The sequence below is a fragment of the Theropithecus gelada genome, chromosome 3, assembly GCF_003255815.1.
Source record: "Theropithecus gelada isolate Dixy chromosome 3, Tgel_1.0, whole genome shotgun sequence".
Taxonomy (NCBI): domain Eukaryota; kingdom Metazoa; phylum Chordata; class Mammalia; order Primates; family Cercopithecidae; genus Theropithecus; species Theropithecus gelada.
In genome coordinates, this window is record NC_037670.1 from 26466873 (window position 1) to 26491817 (window position 24945).

General features: G+C 40.8%; 1 protein-coding gene across 3 annotated transcripts in view; it reads right to left on the reverse strand.

The window, feature by feature from the left end:
• Positions 1 to 1937: 1937 nt before the first annotated feature.
• The window catches only part of MORC3 (MORC family CW-type zinc finger 3), a 59402-nt gene continuing 36394 nt past the window's right edge, over positions 1938 to 24945 (reverse strand). For 2 of the 3 annotated variants that reach the window (XM_025379939.1, XM_025379941.1), the window contains 8 exons: positions 23888 to 23992; positions 20528 to 20650; positions 20347 to 20421; positions 18386 to 18431; positions 16310 to 16476; positions 10363 to 11251; positions 7102 to 7259; positions 3011 to 4507 (listed from right to left, as the gene is read on the reverse strand). In XM_025379939.1, the coding sequence (XP_025235724.1) occupies positions 4354 to 4507; positions 7102 to 7259; positions 10363 to 11251; positions 16310 to 16476; positions 18386 to 18431; positions 20347 to 20421; positions 20528 to 20650; positions 23888 to 23992 (1717 nt within the window). In that variant the 3' untranslated portion in view covers positions 3011 to 4353. Of the gene's footprint in view, positions 2229 to 3010; positions 4508 to 7101; positions 7260 to 10362; positions 11252 to 16309; positions 16477 to 18385; positions 18432 to 20346; positions 20422 to 20527; positions 20651 to 23887; positions 23993 to 24945 lie in introns of those variants that run through there. The other variant, XM_025379940.1, reaches the window with a different exon arrangement.

The following is a 24945-nucleotide window of genomic DNA, read 5'->3' on the forward strand; positions in this document are numbered from 1 at the left end:
CTAAAAGGTTTCTTAACTCTTAACCAGACTTTCTTCCTACAGGCTAGTATATGAAAATTAACTCTGTGATCAAGAAACAATTCTAAAAAGCAACACATTTATTTTCTCCTCTACACCAATCAGGTATTAATAGCATTCACTTTGTGAGCTGTGACCAACATTCAACAGACAAATATGCAAAGATAGGATTCTATTTAGATTTTCAAGCCACTTCAGTGAGTCCCTGTTTATGAGACACTGCACAAAATAGGACTTAACCAGTCAGGTGCAGTGGCTCAAATGCCTGTAATCACACTTTGGGAGGCCCAGAAGGGTGGATTGCTTGAGTCCAGGAGCTTGAGACCAGTCTGGGCAACATGGTGAAACTGTTTCTACAAAAAAACAGAAAAATTAGGTGGGCATGGTGGTGCATGCCTATAATGCCAGCTACTCGGGAGGCTGAGGCAGGAGAAGCATTTGGGCCTCGAAGGTTGAGGATGCAGTTAGCCATGATCACACCACTGCACTCTAGCCTGGGCAACAAAATGAAACCCTGTCTCAAAAATATAAGACAACCAACTGTGAATTTTCTGAAATAGGAAGAAATGGGTAGTGTCTGGGTAGTTTTGGGGTGATGTGTGGCCAAATTAAGGCAAGCTTTCAGCTTCTTTACAGCAAGAAGAACCCAGTAGAAAAGAATAGGCAAAGAATATGTATAGAACACAGAAAATTAAAATGACCAATATAATGACTGAGACAAATGTCAGCTGTCATATTTTCACATATCAAATTAAGTTTGAGAGATTTTGAGGAAAAGTCGTATTTATTACTCGTCTTAAGTATAAATTCCTGCAACCTTTTTTGGATGGCAATATTTATTTAAATGTACATGGCATACATTCTTTGACCTATTATATTCAGTTAACAATTTACACTCTGGATGTAATCGGAAGATCATGTGTGGTATGTATTAATTTTCACAGTATATTCTTTTTTGAGATGGAGTCTCGCTGTCGCCAGTCTGGAGTGCAGTGGTGCGATCTCGGCTCACTGCAACCTCTGCCTCCTGGGTTTAAGTGATTCTCCTGCCTCAGCCTCCCAAGTAGCTGAGATTACAGGAGCCCGCCACCACGCCCGGCTAATTTTTGTATTTTTAGTAGAGACGGGGTTTCACCATGTTGGTCAGGATGGTCTCGATCTCCTGACTTCGTGATCCACTCACCTCGGCCTCCCAAAGTGTTGGGATTACAGGTGTGAGCCACCATGCCCGGCCAGTATATTCTTCCTAATGAAAAGTAACCATTAGGAGCATATTCCTGTGACGAAATGTTACTTAAGCTTTTTGAAAGAATGGTATGGAAATGTTATCAATTATATGGTATAATCCCATTGTGTAAATTTCGATACAAATATATGCAGTTTAATGTAAATAAAATACATACACATGAATGTGTGCATGTATGCACACAAAAGCCAATAGTGGTTACCTTTAGAGGCCGTGGAGAAAGTCTTTTCACTGTTCATTTACATCTCTAACAGGGGCACTGCTCTGCTTCCCCTCCCTCTCCCTGCTTGCCCCAGTGAAAAAGTGGATATGTTGATCCCGTTTGTTTCATGAACCACTCAAGTTCAACATTTATAAATACTCAACAGAAGACACAGATCAACGGTGCTCGGTTCTGATGGTACACTGGAATTAACCCGGGAGGCCCTGAAAAAGTTATCTGGGTCTAACCCCAAGGACACTGACTTAATTAACGTGAAGTGCAGCCTGACTTTGGGAGTTTAAAACACTCCCCAAGTGATTCTACTATGCAGCCAGAGGTGAGAGCTTAAATTTCTCAATGACGTATGACCCAATCTTAAGAGGTCTATGTGACAGCAAGAATCAAGTGTCTGAGATCACGGGCAGCATCATCAACTGGACCTGCCACATGAAGAATTTGAGGCCCAAAGGAAGCACACAGGGACATGCCATGCCCTCCTGCTCTGTGTGCTCACTCAGCCTTCACTGATCTTGCCACCCTAGGTCCTGTTTGAAGACCGTGGACTGTTTTGGCTTACTTCCTCATACCTTTTGTGTTTTAAAGTAATAAACGTTAGTTGAAGCAATACTGTCCCGCACACACAACAAAAGAGAAAGGCACATACATCATGAAAGCCCACATTGTTCCATTAAACAACAGTTGTTCTGTCTGAAACTGTTAGCCACATTTTTGAAGTCTCATATCTTGGCAATACTTCAATATCTTCATAAAGAGCAAAAAATATCTAAGTGCTTCCAAAGAATCAATTTAGCAAGCAAGTTTCTCTTACTAATCCCATGATTAATTTTCCCATCAAGCCAGATAGCCACAGGAAATATTTTTGCAAGAATACATACAGAAGCTGGCCCAAAGGAAGGGAAAAATAGCAAATTCCAAAAAGAACCACTGCATGAATTAGATATTCACAAAACTTACACATGATTTACATAGCTGCTACTATTTAGGCAACGTTTCTCTAGAGTAAATGACTTACACAATGAAAAGTCTTTTTTTTTTTTTTTTTTTTAAGACGGAGTTTCGCTTTTGTTGCCCAGGCTGGAGTGCAATGGTGCAATCTTGGCTCACCGCAACCTCCACCTCCCAGGTTCAAGTGATTCTCCTGCCTCAGCCTCCTGAGTAGCTGGGAGTACAAGCATGTGCCACCATGCCTGGCTAATTTTTGTATTTTTAGCAGAGACGGGATTTCTCCATGTTAGTCCGGCTGGTCTCGAACTCCTGACCTCAGGTGATCTGCCCGCCTCAGCCTCCCAAAGTCATGGGATTACAGGCGTGAGTCACCGTGCCGGGCTGAGAAAAGGCTTTTGAAAACAGAATACACATCCTCTGAGGAAAGAGCAGCTCAGCCTCCGTCTTAATAGAAACAGTCTTCAAAAAATAACCTGCAATTAAAGTAGTTAAAATGAGCTCCAGTTGAGGGTCTAATGAATACATTTTTAGTTTTAAAATAATTTAAGGTTAATATTAATTCTTTAAAAGTAGTATCTGAACAGTTAGCCATCATATATTTTTATTTTATTACAAGATATTTTAAAATTTGGGAAATTACAATTGTGACAGAAAACCAGCTTCATACCAAAAATACACTTTCAATTACTTTATCAGGCAAATAAAAACAATCTTCATTTATTTGCTCTTTCCAGAATTACTATACAGTAAAAATTCAGTATTGTATATGACAGACATGTATTAAGCATACATACAAAATGAACGGATTGAATGTTCAAAAACAAAGGTAAAATAAATAGCAATGATAAAACTTTGGAAAAAATAATGCACATTTTAGTTGTGGAAAATATGGTTCTTATATATACATAGTTTATACTTAATAGAAAGCCATCTCTTTAAAATTGCACAAAACATGGGACCAATAAAGCATAGTATTTTATGGCATGTAATACTATAATCCTAAGGAAATTTGTTCCTTGACTCCAGGATATAAAACACTTAGGTTTGTAATATAATAAAAGGTATGTAGTATTGTTCGAGAAAGACTCTCTTCCTCAACTCACATTAACCTGTAGTAATCCTACAAAAGGCTGTACAGGAAATTTCACAAAAAGAAATATTAAAAAATTATCATGCCCACTTCATGCTGACTAAACAGCCAAAAATGGGCTTCAAAGTAAACTTGGTGGCCATTTAATATTTCAATACCTTTTTTCTGTTAAAGACTGTTTCTTTGTTCCATAAAAACACTTTGTGTTTAACCGTGATTGGCAATCTCAGCACAAGAAAATCCTGGCAAAATGGAGTTGGTTTTTGCTTACCTTATTTTCATGAATAAAATATTTCAGGATAGGAATTTATACAAAAGAAACATTAATGCTCAATTCACTTATAACCAGAGTTGTATCAGGAGTGTTACTACATTATTTAAAAATCCTATTTAATAAACTCCTTTATAAGAAAATCAAAGGTAACATTTCCATTTGTATTATGGCATAGCCCTCGACTTAGAGAAAAATACACTTTGGGGAACCAGAAAAAATTGCACAAAGCTTAGGGGCAACCTGAAAAGCTCTTGGTGAAAAACACTTCAGTACTCTAGGGCAATAAAAAAATATGTGCAGGCTTAATTACAAATATTTACATTCCAAACAGAGTCATGACTTAGCTTCAGCTGCTCAATGCCAACAATTCACAGGTATTTCAAAACATCTGATAATGTGTCCACAATATCTGTGACCACATTTGAATGCATAGAATACAGTAAAGATTATGGTTTGCAGTCTGTTGCCTATCATATCTATAAAACAAACATACTTATATTTTAAAAGCTGTACAACCAAAAGAATGAGCAAATGTCTTATCTTACATAATATATACTTTAAGTACTACTGATTTCACTCATTTGTTCAACAACTTGTCCTAAAATCTCATCAACTACATCAACATCGTAATTCACTTGCTGAAGATCAAGATCAGGCACAATCATAGCCAGCAGTTGTCCTACGTTAACTCGAAGAGATCGGAGTTTGAGGCTGCAAATATAAATATGTAACTTATTAGATGAGCATTACAAGTTAATATTCATGTAGACCTTAAAAAGTAAAATACCAAAATCAAATCTCTGTAGAATAATATACAATTAAACAAAAAGAAAAGCAAAACCTCCCCTAGAGAACTCAATTTACTTTTATCAGTCAGGTGCACTTGCTCATGCCTGTATTCCCAGCACTTTGTGAAGCCAAGGAGGGAGATCGCTGGAGCCCAGGAGTTTGAGGCCAGCCTGGCCAACATGGTGAAACCCTGACTCTACTAAAAACACAAAATATTAGCCGGGCTTGGCAGTGGCACCTATAGTCCCAGCTTCTCAAGAGGGTAAGGTGGGGGATCACCTGAGCCCAGGAGGTCAAGGCTGCAGTGAGCTGCGATGGCACCACTGCTCTCCAGGGTTCATGCAATTATCCCACCTCAGCCTCCCGAGTAGCGGGAAGCACAGGCCCACACCACCATGCCCGGCTAATTTTTTTAAATTATTATTTGTAGTAATAGGGTTTCACTATATTGCCCAGGCTGGTCTCAAACTCTTGGGCTCAATCAAGCATTCTGCCCACCTCAGAGTGCTGGGATTACAGGCATGAACCACCATGCTAAGCCGCAATTATCTAAAACATGTTCTATAAGATATTCATAGTTGTATAAGAGGTAATAAAAGGTTCTGTGGTCAAACAAGCTTGCAAAACGTTGTGTTAAACAATGTGAAAGAAGTTTTTTTTAGGCTGAGCACAGTGGCTCACGTCTGTAATCCCAGCACTTTGGGAGGCTGAGGCAGGCAGATCACCTGAGGTCAGGAGTTCAAGACCAGCCTGATCAAAATAGTGAAACCCCGTCTCCCACTAAAAATACAAAATGTAGCTGGGCGTGGTGGTGCACACCTGTAGTCCCAGCTACTGGTGAGGCTGAGGCAGGAGAATTTGCTTGAACCTGGGAGGCATAGGTTGCAGTAAGCCGAGATTATGCAACTGCATTCCAGCCTGGGCGACAGATCAGGACTCTGTCTCCAAAAAAATAATAATAATAATAATTGCAGGACTGCTCTGATCCTATTACATTAAGTTACCATGCATTTACAGAGAACAATGGTTTTCTGAAAACAGTCGGAAGCCCTAGATTAAGATAATTATGCCTTCCAAGTTTATGAATATCAGCATTCTAGACTTTTATTAAAATGCCCAAAACTATTTAAGCAATAAACACCTAAACTGTAAGGCAGCTTTTGTTTCAAATATTATGGCAAACACATAAAATGAGTGTTACAGTTGTTCTTGTTCCCCATCCCATTACAATATAGTAAGTCCATATTTAATTTAGATACTGATTTTTCTCAAGTGGAAATCTATGAAGGGATCAAGATGTTCTTCCTTAGGCTGACAATGCAGAAAATGCGATTTTGAGCATGTCCGTTTTGTGAGCTTTTGCGGTAAGAGTCCACTAGACCTTTGAAAATACTTTAATCGTTCCCATGCCAGCTTTTCTTTTTTTTTTTTGAGATGGAGTTTTGCTCTTGTTGCCAAGGCCAGAGTGTGGTGGCGCGATCTTGGCTCACTGCAACCTCCTTCTCCCAGGTTCAAGTGATTCTCCTGCCTCAGCCTCCCAAGTAGCTGGGATTACAGGTGCGCACCACCATGCCAAGCTAATTTTTTTAGTAGAGACGGGGTTTCACCATGTTGGTCAGGCTGGTCTCGAACTCCTGACCTCAAGCGACCCACCCACCTTGGCCTCCCAAAGTGCTGGGATTACAGGCATGAGGCACCATGCCTGGTTTTGAGACGGAGTCTTGCTCTGTCACCCAGGCTGGAGTGCAGTGGTGCAATCTTGGCTCACTGCAACCTCCACCTCCTGGGTTCAAGCGATTCTCCTGCCTGAGCCTCCCAAGTAGCTGGGACTACAGGCACCTGCCACGACGCCCAGCTAATTTTTGTACTTTTAGTAGAGACAGAGTTTCACCATGTTGGCCAGGCTGGTCTTGAACTCCTGACCTCAGGTAATCCGCCCAACTCAGCCTCCCAAAGTGCTGAGTTTATAGGTGTGAGCCACCACACCTGGCCTACTTGTTTTAATAGGACTTCTTCCTAATATCATCTGTACTATGGCAATTTTTAGTAATTCTGTGATTTCCTAAAAGATTACAGAGAGCATATCGTGAAATAAGGACAGCAAGCCATAAAGAAATGGTACCAAGTACGACAATAAAAGAAAAACAGGTTGAAGGAGTGAATTTCAGTAACAGTCTCGTGTCTTCTACTCATGGCCAAATTCCCCCTATTCTTCAATATTGTGCCCATTTTTATTTTCCTTCAGAAAACATTCTAAAACCACTCTGACCAATCAAATGCTTTATTCCTTCTAAATTCCTATTCCACTTAAATAGAACCTAAACGGTCAGAAACTGGAAAGGAAAGATAATGAAGTGTCACTTCTTTTGTATCTATCATATAACACCAGGGTCACAGCACACAATCAATAATTTCTTCTGACAGAACAGTATCTATCTGATGGGTGCTAGCAGATAACAATAAATAGTATCCTAACCATAATTGCAGCCCCACAAAAACGCCTCATTTAATATTACCTTTCCCCATCCATATAATTTACAGACTCCTCAATGTTACTTGATGTTGAAACATCTGTTGCTGTCTGTTGATTTGTAGATTTTAACTGTTCAACTTCAGTTTTGAGTTCTTCACACTGTGAACGGATTTGTGATTTTTCCATTTCCAGCAATTCAACCTAACAAAAAATATAAATGAACTTTATAACTGCAAAACTTAAAAATGCTAATGACAAAGTGAAATTTCAAGCTAAGAAATATAAAGAACCTGCTTGATAACATTATCAACTATCAAAAAACAAATACACAAAGAAAAACCAGTAGTTTTCTATAAACAAAGCTTCATTCGTTTACAGCTTCACTTCTCCATCTTTTTACATGGAGAGAATACAACATATTACCACTTGATTTAAAAAAAAGTGATAGCTAGAAAATGAAAAACCAGCCAGCACGGCGGCTCACACCTGTAATCCCAGCACTTTGGGAGGCTGAGGTGGGCAGATCACCTGAGGTCAGGAGTTTAAGACCAGCCTGACCAACAAGGAGAAACTCCATCTCTACAAAAAATACAAAATTAGCCAGGTGTGGTGGCAGGCACCTGTAATCCCAGCTACTCGGGAGGCTGAGACAGGAAAATTGCTTGAACCCAGGAGGTAGAGGTTGCAGTGAGCTGAGATCACGCCACTGCACTTCAGCCTGGGCAACAAGAGCAAAGCTCCGCCTCAAAAAAAACCAAAAAACAAAAAACAGAAAAACCAAGATACTAATGCCTAAATTATGTTAATGTCACAGTGGCTTTTATTTCTTGCATACTCATCAACTTATAATTAAGTTACAATAGCGAGTTTATGCTTTTTATAAACAGATGGTCCCTGACTTACAACGGTTTGACTTTATGATTTTCCAACTTTATGATGGTATGAAAGTTACATGCATTCTATAGAAACCGCACTTTGTATACCAATACAACCATTCTGTTTCTCGTTTTCAGACAGATTCAATACATTATATGAAATACTCAGTATGTTGTGATAAATCAGACTTTGTGTTAGATGATTTTGCCCAAATGTAGGCTAATACAAGTGTTCTGAGCACTTTAAAGGTAGGTTAGACTAGGCTAAGATTTTGGGAGGTTGGCTGTAATGAAATGAATTTTGGAGTTAATGCTATTTCCAACCTATGATGGGTTTTCCAGGACTGACACCATAAGTTGAGGAGCATCTGCATTTTGTCATTCAGCTCCTGAGCCAAGGCATCAAGATTAGTGTTTGCATGAGCAGCACTAGTCCCAAGGAAGAGACAGCACAGCACCACATCATGGTTCCCAAACTCTTTAGCAGGAAAATCCTTTCTTTTCTTTTTTTGAGGCAGAGTTTCGTTCTTGTTGCCCAGGCTGGAGTGCAATGGCACGATTTCGGCTCACCGCAACCTCCGCCTCCTGGGTTCCAGCGATTCTCCTGCCTCAGCCTCTTGAGTAGCTGGGATTACAGGCATGCGCCACCATATCCGGCTAATTTTGTATTTTTAGTACAGACAGGGTTTCTCCATGTTGGTCAGGCTGGTCTCGAACTCCTGACCTCAGGTGATCTGCCCGCCTCAGCCTCCTAAAGTGCTGGGATTACAGGTGTGAGCCAGTGCGCCTGGCCGGAAAATCCTTTCAAAAGCCTCACACACGGCCGGGCGTGGTAGTTCACGCCTGTAATCCCAGCACTTTGGGAGGCCAAGGTGGGCAGATCACGAAGTCAGATAGAGACCATCCCGGTTAACACAGTGAAACCCCGTCTCTACTAAAAAATACAAAACAAAATTAGCTGGGCATGGTGGTGGGCGCCTATAGTCCCGGCTACTTGGGAGGCTGAGGCAAGAGAATGGCATGAACCCGGGAGGCGGAGCTTGCAGTGAGCCGAGATTATGCCACTGCATTCCAGCTTGGGCGACAGAGCAAGATTCTGTCTCAAAAAAAAAAAAAGCCTCACACACAAAAATGTATAAAATAGATTAAAAGGAGCTACCTGAATTTGAAGTGGGGGCATACGAAGAGGCTACTGATATTTATCATTTGTCTACCGGTATTTATCGTTTTTCTCCTCCTTTCTTCAGTAAAAGAACCCACACATAAAGACTGCATTTCCCAGGCACCCTTTAGCCAGATGACTCAGCACTGATAGTCAGAACATAAGGAATTCAGGCCAGACACAGGGGCTCACGCCTGTAATCCCAACACTTTGGGAGGCCAACGTGGGTGGATCACTTGACGTCAGGAGTTCAAGATTAGCCTGGCCAGCATGGTGAAACCCTGTCTCTACTAAAAACACAAAAATTAGCCAGGCGTGGTTGCATGTGCTGTAATCTCAGCTACTGGGGACGCTGAGGCAGGAGAATTGCCTGAACTCAGGAGGTGGAGGCTGCAGTGACTCGAGATCGGGCCACTGCACTCCAGCCTGGGCAACAGAGTGAAACCTTGTCTCAAAAAAAAAAATATATATATATACACACACACACACACACATATATATCAATCAAGATTTTAAAAGGGATAAGTCAATTTCTCTCAGGAATCTTGAAAGACATAATCTAGAAAAATGAATGACTCCATAACTAAAATATTAACTATACTTAAAAGTAGAATTGATGCCCAAAAAAGAAAGAACATAATTAACTGTATTAATGAGGTATTAAGTTAATATTGGTATTCTGAACAGGGTATTTACCATACCTGGCTACCCCCATTATTTTTCAGGAATGCACATCTCAAGACATTGAAAGAACCAAAAATGCCCCTAACACATTTCCATATGCCTCCAGGAAGCCCTCTCCTCAGGTGAGAACCAGTAGAATAACAGACACTCAATAAAAACATAATTATTTTTAAGTGAAAGTATTCCAATCTAACAATTGGTAGTTGTTTTTTTTTTTTTCTTTTTTTCATTTTGGAGACAGAGTCTCGCTCTGTTGCCCAGGCTGGAGTGTGGTGGTGCAATCCTGGCTCACGGCAGCCTCTGCCTCCCAGGTTCAAGTGATTCTCCTGCCTTGGCTTCCCAAGCAGTTGGGACTATAGGCGCCTGCCACCACGCCCGGCTAATTTTTGTATTTTAGTAGAGATAGGGTTTCACCACGTTGTCTAGGCTGGTCTCGAACTCCTGATATCAAGTGACCCACCCGCCTTGGCCTCCCCAAGTGGTGGGATTACAGGCATGAGCCACCGCTCCCAGCCAACTGGCAGCTTCTTAAGGTTTAAATGGCCCTGGACTCCACGACTACATGTTGGATGATATAACTCACCTCATTTTTATACTGGTCCCTCTCAATACTGCATTTGTCCAGTTGTCTAAACACATCATCAAGCTGCACGGCCATCTCATCCATTTCACTTTTACTCTCATTATTGGAACACTGGCTGCATTCAGCCTTTACATGTTGCAAAGCACTACATTGTTTTTTCAGCCTTTCTATTTCTTCCAAAGCTTGCTGATACTGAGATACCATATGGTCTGGACTTTCAGATTTGCCATTAATACTTTCAAGTAAAAATACAGCATCGGTTTCAGTGGACTGATGGCAAGTTTCTTTCTTAACATACTTGTCATTCATTTCTAATATCCTCTGTTGTAACACTTTGACTTGATCAGTAAACATATGACACTGTCTTTTATAAGTCTCTTTCTCCTCGGTGACAAGGAGTAGCTGGTTTCTCAGTTCTTGTAATTGGCAGCCTGCATCATCTGCAGATTTATCAGTGGTTTCCTGGGTTTCATGTATCTTTGCTTCAGCTTCTACACAGGAGGGCTGAATCACTGCATCATTTCTTACGTCTATCTCGTCTTCAACAGTTTCTTCTTTTTTAACAACTAAACTCGGTACTTCAGTCTGGGTAGCTGCAGTATTTCCCTGGTCGCATCGGGATGATGAGGTGCTGGTTGAACTAGTCTGGCCACAAGGTTCACTGTCACCCACAAGCTCGACCTGAACACCACCTTGCTCAACGTGACTCTGTTCTGATTTCATATCAATATCATGATCTACTGCAGGTTTGGGGGTACTGTTTTCTTCTAAGATGATGACATCTTCGTCATCGTCATCACCTTTATAAACTGAATTTTCAAACTGACTACTCAATTTCCGATTCTTTGCATTCAAAATTGAGGAACGAGTAGAAAGTCTCCGTTTCAGGCTGAAAAAAAATTTTATATATAAAATATAAGATTATAAAATACGGACAAAATAGATGACCTTGAAGTAATCATTCTAATAAATGCAGTATTATAACAATTTTTTTGTTTGTTTTTTGAGATGGAGTTTCACTCTGTCGCCCAGGCTAGAGTGCAATGGCATAGTCTCGGCTCACTGCAACCTCTGACTCCCAGGTTCAAGTGACTCTCCTGCCTCAGTCTCCTAAGGAGCTGGGATTACAGGCACCCGCCACCACGTCCAGCTAATTTTTATATTTTTAGTAGAGACGGGGTTTCCCCATGTTGGCCAGGCTGATCTCAAGTCAAGCAATCAGTCCACCTCAGCCTCCCAAAGTGCTGGGATTAGACGCATGAGCCACTGCGCCCAGCTTGTAAGTTTTGAAATACTAAGAAATACCCAGGCTCATTTTTTAAAGTGACACATTGTATAGTAGCAACCACTGATTTAATGAAGTAGAGATTATTTTCTCTTTTTACAGATGAAGACAATGGACTATTGAGATCTTTTTGAAGTACCAGATCTATTTACTGCCAAACATCTCTGCATTTGACGACCTCCAGGCATTTCAATGTATACATTTTCAGAACAGAATGCTACCCACCCCACAGCCCCTTCTTTGTATTCTTCAGCTCAGGGAATGGCATCACCATTTTCATTTGCCCATAATAATTTTTATCAGTAATCAGTGATCCAAGGTTAAGCCATAAAACAAACCAGTATTTATCCTTCCATATGAAACAATTTTATCTGAATTAAAAATTGTCCCAGTTTCTTCATTTGCATCATTTCCTGTTCATTCATGTTAATATGTGCACAGTTCACATTTATTTGATTGCCTTTTTCCACACTTGGAAGAATATTTGTACTGGTTTGCTATTTGGGCCTTGTGTTAGACCTCCTACATCTCAGGAAGGATTTCCTCCTTTTTAGACTGTCTCACAAGGAGCACAGCCTGCAACAGCATCTTTTTTTTTTTTTTTTTTTTTTTTTTTTTTTTGAGACGGAGTCTCACTGTGTCTCCCAGGCTGGAGTGCAGTGGCGCGATCTCGGCTCACTGCAAGCTCCGCCCCCCGGGTTCACGCCATTCTCCCGCCTCAGCCTCCCAAGTAGCTGGGACTACAGGCGCCCGCTACCGCGCCCGGCTAGTTTTTTGTATTTTTAGTAGAGACGGGGTTTCACCATGTTAGCCAGGATAGTCTCGATCTCCTGACCTTGTGATCCACCCGCCTCGGCCTCCCAAAGTGCTGGGATTACAGGCTTGAGCCACCGCGCCCGGCCGAAACAGCATCTTAATAAAGGGTACACAGAACATAACAAATGCCAAGTTTTGCATGATGAAAACATCTTTATTTCCCTCTCAAGTCTATTGCTAGCTTAACTGTTATACAGGCTTCCAAGTTGAAAAATTATTTTCTCAGAAATTTAAAAGCATCATTCCATTTTCATCTGCCATTCAAGTGTTTCTGCCTAATTCCTCATCTCTTGCCCGTATATAATCTGTTTCTTTCTGAAAAAATCTTTTATTCCCTGTGTTAAAAAAATGTCATGATCCTATGTCTCTGAGTGGCTCTCTTTCTAGACATTATGCTCTGTAGCTAGTGGAAATGCAGTTTTTCTGGTATGATTTCCCATTCTGGAAGGCAGCTATGTTTACTATACCATACCACCACCACCAGTGCCTACTTCCCATTCTGAAACTCCCTTATTCAGATGGTGGCTTTCTAGTACAGATACTGTATCTTTTCTTCTTTCTCTGTCTTCCAACTGTTAAGCTTTTCGTTCTAAATGATTTATTTATTCAAGTCCACACCACTTTCTGCCAATACATTTCACAATGTTTTCTTCTGTTCCCTTTGTTTCCGTTTGCTGTCCCATGTGAGAGATAACACATGTGGCTATCCATGGCTATCTGTGTATACCTAAGAGTGAAACTGACTAGCAGCAGTGAGGGCTGAGCTTGTGATTCAAAGGGTGCTCAAACTGCCATCATCATTTAGGGTTTCTCTCTTGGAGCACAGTGAGGAGGGGGGGTGGATTTCTCACCATTCAGTATCCAAACTTTCCCTTACTTATACTGTTTTAAAACAATGGCTCATCTACATCTTCAGCAGTAAAAAACGCTCCGTAAAGTAAATCCCCTATCTTCTGACAGAGGCAGAAAAAGAGCAATCGCCAGACTTCGCAGGTTGGGAAGAAGTCTCGACTTTAAATTTCCAACCAAGCCTCTGGTTCTCGCCCCTATCTATCTTCCACCTTCAGCAGTCCCCAGTGCTTCCAAGTTAGGAGACTTTCTAGAGACCTGTGGAGTAAACTGGTTTCTACCATCCTCCAGTAGCCTTAGGTTTCAGCTTCCGTTGGTTTGCTGTATCAACTACTTTTTGCTTACTCTGCCCTGTTTAATTTGGAGTTACTCTATTATTTTTCTTACCAAGCTAATTCCTATTTGTATTTCCTAAGACTTAGTTTAGATACACCCTTTCCACAAACTTTGGTTTCTAAATTTGAGAATAAATATGGCTTTCAAAACTGTTTAATAGGCCGGGCACAGTGGCTCACGCCTGTAATCCCAGCACTTTGGGAGGCCAAGGCGGGCAGACTGCCTGAGCTCAGGAGTTTGAGACCAGCCTGGGCAATACAGTGAAACCCCATCTCTACTAAAATACAAAAAATTAGCAGGGCGTGGCGGTGTACATTTGTAGTCCCAGCTACTCGGGAGGCTGAGGCAGGGGAATTGCTTGAACCCAAGAGGCAGAGATTGCAGTAAACTGAGATTATGCCACTGCACTCCAGGCTGGGCAACAGAGCAAGACTCTGCTTCAAAAAAAAAAAAAAATTGTTTAATCAAAATTTCCCTCTTTACTCTTGTCTTCCATTTTGATGACAGCCAACTTTTAAAAAATTCTCTTTGCAGCCATAAAAAAGAATGAAATAATGTCCTTTGCCACAACATGGATGCAGCTGGAGGCCTTTATCCTAAGCGAATTAATGCAGGCACAGAAAACCAAATACTGCATGTTCTCACTTGCAAGTGGGTGCTAAGTGCTAGGTACACATGGACATAAAGATGGGAACCACAAACACTGGGAACTACTAGAGTTGGGAGAGAGGAAGGGAAGTGGGCAGGGCTGAAAAACTACACATTGGGTACTATGCTCAATAGCGGGGTGATGGTATCATTCATACCCCAAACCTCAGGATCACGTCATACACCCATGTAACAAACCTGCATGTGCCCTGAATCTAAAAGTTAAAATCATTAAAAATACTTTTAATCTCTTATCTGTAAACTATAAAACCATCCTTACAAAGAAAAGCCAAAAATATTAAGGAGACCTGTAAAATATGAGTTCTTAATAAAGTAGCAATCCAGCTCCAAAATGAGTGTCCAATACACAGGTTATAAAGAGCAAACTGGCCAGGTGCTGTGGTTCACGCCTGTAATCCTAGCACTTTGGGAGGCCAAGGCGGGCGGATCACCTGAGGTCAGGAGTTCGAGACTATCCTGGCTAACATGGTGAGACCCCGTCTCTACTAAAAATACAAAAAATTAGCTGGGCATGGTGGCGTGTGCCTGTAATGCCAGCTACTCGGGAGGCTGAGGCAGGAGAATCGCTTGAACCAGGAGTCAGAGGTTGCAGTGAGTTGAGATGGATGGCACCACTGCACTCCAGCTTAGGCAACAAAAGCGAAACTCTGACTCAAAAAAATAAATAAAGAGCAAACTACTCTAGAATATGCCCTTTTTGATTTATATATGCATAAAGGCAGTTAGTTATTTATAATCTTCCTTGGGGTCAAAAATTCCTTTGAGAATTTGATAAAAGCTACGAAACATCTCAAAAAAATCTGCACCCATTATCTTAGAGAAGCTTGTTTCAATGTTCCTCTTTGAATAACAAACATCAGTATAGTCAGTCTGATCCACTAGTTTGTAGACATCATGTTCATTCTTCTTCACTTTTCTTCATTCTATTAACTTGGAAGAGGCCATCTACAAGACTACTGTTTTCAGAACTTCAGGAACCAACCCAAGTACCACCTCATCACAAAGCCTTCGCTGATCAATCCAGTCAAGATGGCTGACTATTCAATTCATGTATCACTTCCTTTTTGTCCTTTCCTTCTCCTTCCACTCCTCCAATAAATTAAGTCCCTACAGTGTGCCACAAGTGTTGCAAAGGACTTCCGGGTCACTATAGTGTCGTACTGTTAATTGCTTCACTTTTTTTCTTTTTTTTTTTTTGAGACAGAGTCTCGCTCTGTCACCCAGGCTGGAGTGCACTGGCGTGATCTTGGCTCACTACAATCTCCGCCTCCCAGGTTTAAGCGATTCTCCTGCCTCAGCCTCTCAAGTAACTAGAATTACAGGCATGTACCATCATGCCCATCTAATTTTTGTATTTTTAGCAGAGACGGGGTTTCACCATGTTGGCCAGGCTGGTCTCGAACTCCTGACCTCAAATGATCCACCTGCCTCGGCCTCCCAAAGTGCTGGGATTACAGGCGTGAACCACTGCGCCTGGCCTGCTTCACTTTTTTTTTTAAGTCCTGATCATCTTAAAAGCAGGAATTGTCATACTATATAGAAGTTCAAAGAGGTGACAATGTGATCAAACTCTACAATCAATACAATTAATGCTTTTTTTTTTTTGAGGCAGAGTTTCCCTCTTGTTGCCCAGGCTGGAGTGCAGCCTCAGCCTCAGCCTCAGCCTCAGCCTCTGGAGTAGCTGGGATTACAGGAGCCCGCCACCATGCCTGGTTAATTTTTTTGTATTTTTAGTAGAGACAGGGTTTCACCATGTTGGCCAGGCTGGTCAATTAATACTTTTTAACTCATTTAACAGGTGACAGAAGTAGGGTTTAGCTTAAGTTTAGACAATAAAAACAAGACAATTTGTCCTTAAGATTTTCACATTCATGGAACCTACAATTCACAATGTAACCTACAATGATCCTGAATTGCATCACTGTCATATAAGTGTCAGGTAAAGGTTCTGTTTAATATTCCCCAAATGGAAAACCAATCTTAGCCACTGACCTGTTGCTCTCAGGTTCAGACTGGGGTGAAACTTGATGATTATTTAGAAGTCTTGTCGCATAAGAATTTGTTCCTTCTGAAAGATGTCTTCTTGGAACACTTTCCTTAGGAGAAGAAAAGCTTGGAGTTGAAAGAGCAGTTGGCCGAAACAACAGTTCAGCATTAATCTGTTGGAGAGAAAAATCATCATCTCAAAGGAACTATTTCTAGTGTGACATGCCCAAAACACAAGATATAATCTTCCTTTTCCCCTTTATCCCAGAAGACAGAAAAACAATTCTAAACATGTAAATTCCTTGTGCTATTAACAGGACTCAACAAGTCAACCCATGAACTAAATCCAGCCTGCAAGTAGGCTAAGAATGGCTTTGTATTTTTAAAAGATGTGAAGAAACAAAGCAACAAAACAAAGAAGATGCAACAGAGACTTTATGTGGCCCACAAAGCCAAAAAGATTTACCATGTGGTGACCTCTTTGCTGCTGGACTTATCAAGACCCAAACTTCTCAAGCAAGAAGCACAACCGCCTACTTGTATTCAGATGGCCCGATTTACAATGGCATCAACTTTATGATGGTGCAAAAGCAATACCCATTCAGCAGAAACTGTACTTTGAGTACTCAAGCAATCATTTTGGTTTTGTTTTTCACTTTCAGTATTCAATAAAGTTCATGAGATACTCAACACTTTATGATAAAACAGACTGTTAGATGACGGTCCAATGTAGGCTAATATAAGAGTTCTGAGCACAATTAAGGTAAGCTAGGCGAAGCTATGATGTTCAATAGGTTAAGTGTATTAAATACATTTTTGATAACAATATTTTCTGTGTTTTTGGGGTGTATTTTTTGATTTTTTGAGGCAGAGTCTCAGTCTGTTCCCCAGGATGGAGTGCAGTGGTGCAATCTTGGCCCACTGAAACCTCCACCTCCCGGGTTTAAGCAATTCTTATGCTTCAGCCTCCTGAGCAGCTGGGATTACAAGCGCCTGCCACCATGCTCAGTTATTTTTTATATTTTTAGTAGAGACAGGGTATTGCCATACTGCCCAGGCTGGTCTCTAACTTCTGGCCTCAAGTGATCCGCCCACCTCGCCCTCCAGAAGTGCTGGGAACACAGGCATGAGCCACCACGGCTGGCCAAAAACATTTTCAACTTATAAGAAGCTTATAACGATATAACTCTACGGTAAGCCTAGGAGCATCTACACTCAACCAAAGCTCTTTAACACAGTAAGTATTAAGACAGAAGAGAGAAGCCAGGCACAGTAGTTGACACTGGGAAAAACACTATGGTTTTTGTCCAGGTTAGGACTAGAATATGGCTTCCTGGGTATTCCTGGGACGTTTTCCTTAACTGCTTATCTAACAGTACAATTTTTAAACGTTTGTTTCCCTTTCCTCAGAAGATACCCAACTAAACAATAAAACTAACGGTTTGAATGATGTTGGATTAGAAAGAGTTGGAAAGGTGGGCAAGGAGAAGTACAAGAGAAGAGAAGAAAATGAACTAAATAAACCAAATCCCTTTGATATGTATTAAACTTTAACATTCACTACTGATTAAACTAAGCATCACACAGTATAAGACACAGCTACAAAATGGAAAGTTTGGACAAGTGTGGTGGCTCACACCTGTAATCCCAGCACTCTGGGAGGCTGAGATGGGAGGATAACTTGAGGCCAGGAGTTCAAGACCAGGCTGGTCAACATAGTGAGACTCCATCTCTATTTTATGTATTTTATTTTTTGAGATGGAGTCTCGCTCTGTGGCCCAGGCTAGAATGCAATTGCACCAATCTCTCTCACTGCAACCTCCGCCTCCCAGGTTCAAGCAATTCTCCTGTGTCAGCCTCCCAAGTAGCTGGAACTACAGGCATGTGCCACCACATCCAGCTAATTTTTGAATTTTTAGTAGAGACAGGGTTTCACCATGTTGGCCAGGCTGGTCTTGAATCCTGACCTCAGGTGATCCACCCGCCTCAGCCTCCCAAAATGCTGGGATTACAGGTGTCAGCCACGACACCCAGTCCCAATCACTATTAAAAAAAAAAAAAAAAAAAAGAAGGCTTAATTACCCGAGGGATCATTTCCGGTTGTCTGATCCTGAATTTTTCCTTGTTGCTTTAAAATAAAGATGAAAAACATGTTGTTATTTCTTAATCCCATTTCCCAACGATATACCTGCCATTTATGCAGTTACTAAGGTACTCTGAACTCTGCATCTATTTCAATATAATCAGCAGTAAGCCCTTTGGGAAATATTTTCTACCTTTTATCTCGGTAGCACCCTAATTTCAGCCTGAATTTTTCCATCCTCACGGGTATAAACTGCAGATCTTTGGTGTTTTTTCCTCCACTAAGACCAGATAACTCAGTCCAGAATCACAGACTTTTGAACTAGAACATCACATAGGTTATTTTTATTTTTTTTTTTTTTTGAGAGGGAGTCTTCCCCAGGCTGGTGTGCAGTGGTGCAATCTCAGCTCACTGCAACCTCTGCCTCCCAGGTTCAAGCGATTCTCCTGCCTCAGCCTCCCAAGTAGCTGGGATTACAGGCACCTACCACCACACTCAGGTAATTTTTGTATTTTTAGTAGAGACAGGGTTTCACCATGTTGGCCAGGCTGGTGTTGAACTACTGATCCACCCACCTCGGCCTCCTAAAGTGCTGGGATTACAGATGTGAGCCACCACGCCTGGCTTTTTTTTTTTTTTTTTTTTTGCGACAGAGTCTCGTTCTGTCGCCCAGGCTGGAGTGCAGTGGTATGCTCAGCTCACTGCAACCTCTGCCTCCTGGGTTCAAGCGATTCTCCTGCCTCAGCCTCCTGAGTAGCTGGGATTACAGCACATGCCACCACACCCAGCTAATTTTTGTATTTTTACTAGAGACGGGTGTCGCCATGTTGGCTAGACTGGTCTCAAACTCCTGACCTCAAGTGATCCACCCACCTCAGTCTCCCAAAGTGTTGGGATTACAGGTGTGAGCCACTGCACCGGGCCCACATGGGTTTCTATACTTCTAATACTATTGCTGGATTTCATTAAAGAATAGTACACTACAAATCAAAGCCATCTGAAAGGCTTAGTAACTTGGCCTTCTGTGTGTGGTAGATTAGCATGAAGTCTCCACTGGCTGACTATCCTTATTCAGCATCTGTCCCGCCTCCATTTTCTTTCTTTCTTTTTTTTTTAAGATGGAGTCTCACTCTTGTTGCCCAAACTGGAGTGCAGTGGCGTGATCTTGGCTCACTGCAACCTCTGCCCCCCAGGGTTCAAACGATTCTCCTGCCTCAGCCTCCCAAGTAGCTAGGATTACAGGCACCCGCCACCACATTCGGCTTGTATTTTTGGTAGAGACGGGGTTTTGGCAGAGATTTGTATTTTTGGTAGAGACGGGGTTTCACCATGTTGGCGAGGCTGGTCTCAAACTCCTGACCTCAGGTGATCCACCCGCCTCAACCTCCCAAAGTACCACATTCATTTTCCATTATTCCCATTCACATACTGTAGCTAAACTGAGCAAATGTTTGTTCCCTGTACATTCTCATCGTTCCCATCCTTCAAGGCCTATTACAAAAACGACCTCCTTCGTGAAGTTTCCTGATCTATTTCTGCTCTCCCACCCATCAGACAGAACCACTCTCCCTATGAGCTTCCTTACAGGACTGGACCAGAGCTTCTATGGCACTCACCAACACCTAACTGGTAAAATTCACATCTCACCTCTTCTGTTAAACCTTCTCTATAAGCTTGAATGGGGCAGTATTCACTAATGATTCCTCTGTGTACAGCTCAAAACAGCAGACTGCTCTTACACAAAACATCTGGCACACATGGCAGCAATAAGCATGAAAGAAACACCAGGTATTCAGAGCCTAAGTTTTTGTTTTTAAAGCCCTTGATATTACACACTCCACATTATAAACTTTTTCAGTTACACGAGCTTTACCTTGGAGAAGCATCAACTAATGTTGCCAAGGCATCAATGTTCATGATCTGGGCATTATTACCCACCATACACCACTACAACACTCACGTCTTTTTGTAGGTTTTTTCATAAGTGGGATGTACCAAATCCTCATCTTCAGGTTCTTCTGGAACCTCACAATTTCTATTCAGAAAAATCACACAGGAATAACATGTCACCAGTGCCTATCCATACATTGTGAACAATACTTTCCATCTTTCCAAAAAGGGTACTACCAACTCTATGGTACCTGAACTGTGGGTCAGGGTTATTGGAGCAATACCATTTTTCAGGAAGTTGATCCATGCCATCAGGTAATTTCCGCCACTTTAAACAGGCATCACACTGAACCCATGTCTGATCAGGACGCTTCCTGTCCCAAAACAAGAACAAAATATTAACACAGAAATATGGACTTTAAATACTGCATTCCATGTCATTTCTACCACAAGATGCCGTTATTGAATTCCTTTCCTAAAAATTATGACATTAACTCTTTCAAAATTACGCTGGGTGCAATGGCTCATTCCTATAATCCCAGGAGTTAGAGACCAGCCTGGACAACATGGTAAAACCCTGTCTCTACAAAAAACACAAAAATTAACTGGGCGTGGTAATGTGCACCTACTACTCAAGAGGCTGAGGTTGGCGGACTGCTTGAGCCCAGGAGGCAGAGTTTGCAATCACACTACTGTGCTCTAGCCTAGGCTACAGGGTGATCAAAAAAAAAAAAAAAGCAAGGCACGGTGGCTCATGCCTGTAATTTGTATTTTGGGAGGCCAAAGCAGGAGGGTTGCTTGGGCCCAAGAGTTTCGGACCAGCCTGGGCAACACAGTGAGACCCTGTCTCTACAAGATTTTTTTTAGAAATAAATTTTAAAAACAACTATTTTGAGTCAGGTGTGGTGGCATACACCTTAGTCTCAGATACTCAGGAGGCTGAGGTTGGAGGACTGCTTGAGCACAGGAGTATGAGGCCAGCCTGGGCAACATAGTAAGACCCTATCTCTCAAAAAATAAAACACAACCATTCTGGTTACCTTCAAAAGATTAAAAGTCACAAGCCAATTTGAACAATGTGACTTAAATGTCTTAATAGCATTAAATTTTTTCCATAGTAACTTAATATTCCAAATGCCTTGCCCTGAACTTTGTTGTTTAGTGTCTACAATGTCTGTATACATTATACTGTATTTATTAGCATAATAAATCACTGAAGTCCAGAAAACAGAATTCTGTGGTTATAATTTAAGTAACTTTCAATCAGACACTTTTGACCTCTATATTTCTAAATAACTAAAATTAGTATACTTCTAGTTTACAAAATGCTTTCATATTTTTCTCATTTGAAAGTCACAGCTGGGCGCGGTGGCTCACGCCTGTAATCCCAACACCTTGGGAGGCCAAGGCGGGTGGACCATAAGGTCAGAAGATCGAGACTATCCTAGCTAACACGGTGAAACTCTGTCTCTCCTAAAAATACAAAAAATTAGCCAGGCGTGGTGGCGGGTGCCTGTAGTCCCAGCTACTCGGAGAGACTGAGGCAGGAGAATGGCATGAACCCAGGAGGTGGAGCTTGCAGTGAGCTAGATCGCGCCACTGCACTCCAGCCTGGGCACAAGAGAGAGATTCCGTCTCAGGAAAAAAAAAAAAAAAAAAATTAAAATAATTCCTGTAAAGAACTTGTATATATTCTTCTTCTTTTTTTTTTTTTTTTGCTTCTACTTTATTATTATTATTATTTTTTTTTTTTAAGAGATAGGTCTTACCACATTGCCCAGGCTGGTCTCCAATTCCTGGGTTCAAGCAATCATTCTGCCTTAGGATTACAGGCATGACCCACTGGATCCAGCCTATGTAGACTTATTTTACATATGAAAACTTCACCTTAATGTCAATAGCTTTTTAAATCTAGTTTTATTTCATTTTATTTATTTATTTTTTTTGAGACAGAGTTTCACTCTTTTTGCCCAGGCTGGAGTGCAATGGTGCAATCTCGGCTCATTGCAAGCTCTGCCTCCCGGGTTCAAGCTATTCTCCTGCCTCAGCCTCCCAAGTAGCTGGGACTAGTGGTGTGCGCCACCATGCCCGGCTAATTTTTGTATTTTTAGTAGAGGCGGGGTTTTACCATGTTGGTCAGGATGGTCTCAAACTCCAGACCTCAAGTGATCCGCCCACCTCAGCCTCCCAAAGTGCTGGGATTACAGGTGTGAGCCACTGCACCTGGCCTGCTTTTTAAAATCTAGCTTTGAAAAAAGTATTTAGATATTTATAAAAAACTTCAAAACAGGCTGAGTGCAGTGGCTCACACCTGTAATCCCAGCACTTTGGGAGGCTGAGGCGGGCGGATCACCTGAGGTCAGGTGTTCTAGACTAGCCTGGACAACATGGTGAAACCCCATCTCTACTAAAAATACAAAAATTAGCCGGGCGTGGTGTTGCACGCCTGTAGTCCTAGCTCCTCAGGAAGCTGAAGCAGAATTGCTTGAACCCAGGAGGTGCAGGCTGCAGTGAGCTGAGATTACACCACTGCACTTCAGCCTGGGTGACAGAGTGAGGCTCCATTTCAAAAAACAAAAAACAAAAAACCAAAAAAAAAAATCCAACCAACCAACCAACCAACCCAACCCAAAACTTCAAAACAATCCAGAGATTTATAAAGCATAACTTTACACTTTATAAACTCCTTGTCTCAGGAGATTACCACTGTTAATTTTTAAAATACTGGCAAAATTTTTCTATGCTTATAAAGTATGCATGTGTATACTGACACATTAAAAAAATACAAGCTGGGTACGGCGGCTCATGCCTATAATCCCAGTACTTTGGGTGTGAGGCACCTGAACCCAGGACATTGACCAGCTTGGGCAACATAGTGAGACCCCATCTGTATAAAATTTTTTAAATATAAAAAAATTGAAAAGTATAATGGGAAGCCTATAAACTGAGCTGCATCTTTTCTTGTTTTTCATTATATATCTTGGTTATCTTTGTAATAATGTATAAATTATGAGTAATATACATAATGTATAAATTATGTATAACAATGTATAAAGAATACACAGATAAAGAACACATATTGTTCATTCATTCATTTATAGGACTATTATCACATGAAGTGTTACTAAGTGCCTGTCAGGCATATTATTTAATTCACATAATTCAAGGAGGCAAATGCTCTTAATGTTCCCATTTTATACACAAGAAAATGGAGGCTTACAAGAGGCCAAGTAATATGTTGAATGTCACATGGCTACTTAAGTGGAATGAGAATATGAATTCAAGATGGGTTTCAGTCCCCTCATTCTAATGATACACTACACCAGTGTTTTTCAAACTATTATATAATCCATTCATAGCATCTTAAAATGAAATAACATTAACATGCATCACATATGGGTAAACATTGTTTTATGAATGTTTTGTGTACATGTATACATGTTTACATTCTATTCACTGATTTTGCAGTGTGCTAATTCATGTTGCAGAATTTATTCCTTACTATGAGTTACAGTCCTAAGTTTGTGAAACATTGTAGAATCCCTTTACTCTCTCATACCACATCTTGATATCTAAGTGAGTTGACTGATATTTTTTAAAAATGTACTTACTGTATATCTTCAACTGGCAAATTTAGAGGATATTCTGTATTTTTCTTCACTTTCATTTCATTCCAGTAATCATTCAGCTTTTCACCTAGTGCTGTTATTGTAAGTCTTAAAAAGTAAATCATAAAATCAATTTAAGAAAAATATTCCTTTCAAACATAAATCATAAATAATCTAGTAATGAGTAAAAAAACTCCAAAATATATAGTTAATAAAGAACATTCAAGGTACAGGTGACCCTTGAACAACACAGGTTTGAACTGCACTTATATAAAATTTTCTTTCAATAAATCAGAAAATTTTTTAGAAAGTTATAACAATTTGCACGAACTGCATTGCCCAGAAATATCCAAAAACTTAAGAATAAGTTAGATATGTCATGAATGCATAAAACATGCAAATACTAGTCTATTTTATAATTTACTACCATAAAATATACACAAAGCTATTTAAAAAGTTCAAATTTATCAAGACTTAAGCATATACAGACTGTAGGTGGTTTCATCTGCAGTCAGAAATGTAAACAAAGATGCAGTCTTAAAATTATAACTGCATAAGATTAATTATAGTACATACAGTACTATTATAATAATTTCATAGCCACCTCCTGTTGCCATTTTGGTGAGCTCAAGTGTTTTATTTGCTTCAAGTGCCTTATGACATGCTTATCTCCATGTAAGCATCTCCAAGAAATTTTGTATTGCAGTAAAAATCATTTAGTGCAATCCTGTAAACCTTGAATAACACCACAGGACCCACACAAACTGCCACTAGTGATGCTAGCTGTTTTCCAAGAAGCAAAGTCATAATACAAGAAAAAGTCTAAATTGCTTGATATGTAGGTTGAGCCTCCTGAATAGCTGGGGCTACAGGCACTTGCCACCTCACCTAATTTTTTTATTTTTTATTTTTTTGTAGAGACAGGGTCTTACTTTTTTGCCCAGGCTGCTCTCGAATTCCTGGCCTCAAGCTATTCTTTTGTCTCAGCCTCCCAAAGTGCTGGGATTACAGGGATGAGCCACCATGCCCAGCCTGTTTGAACAGGTGTTTAATGCAGACAA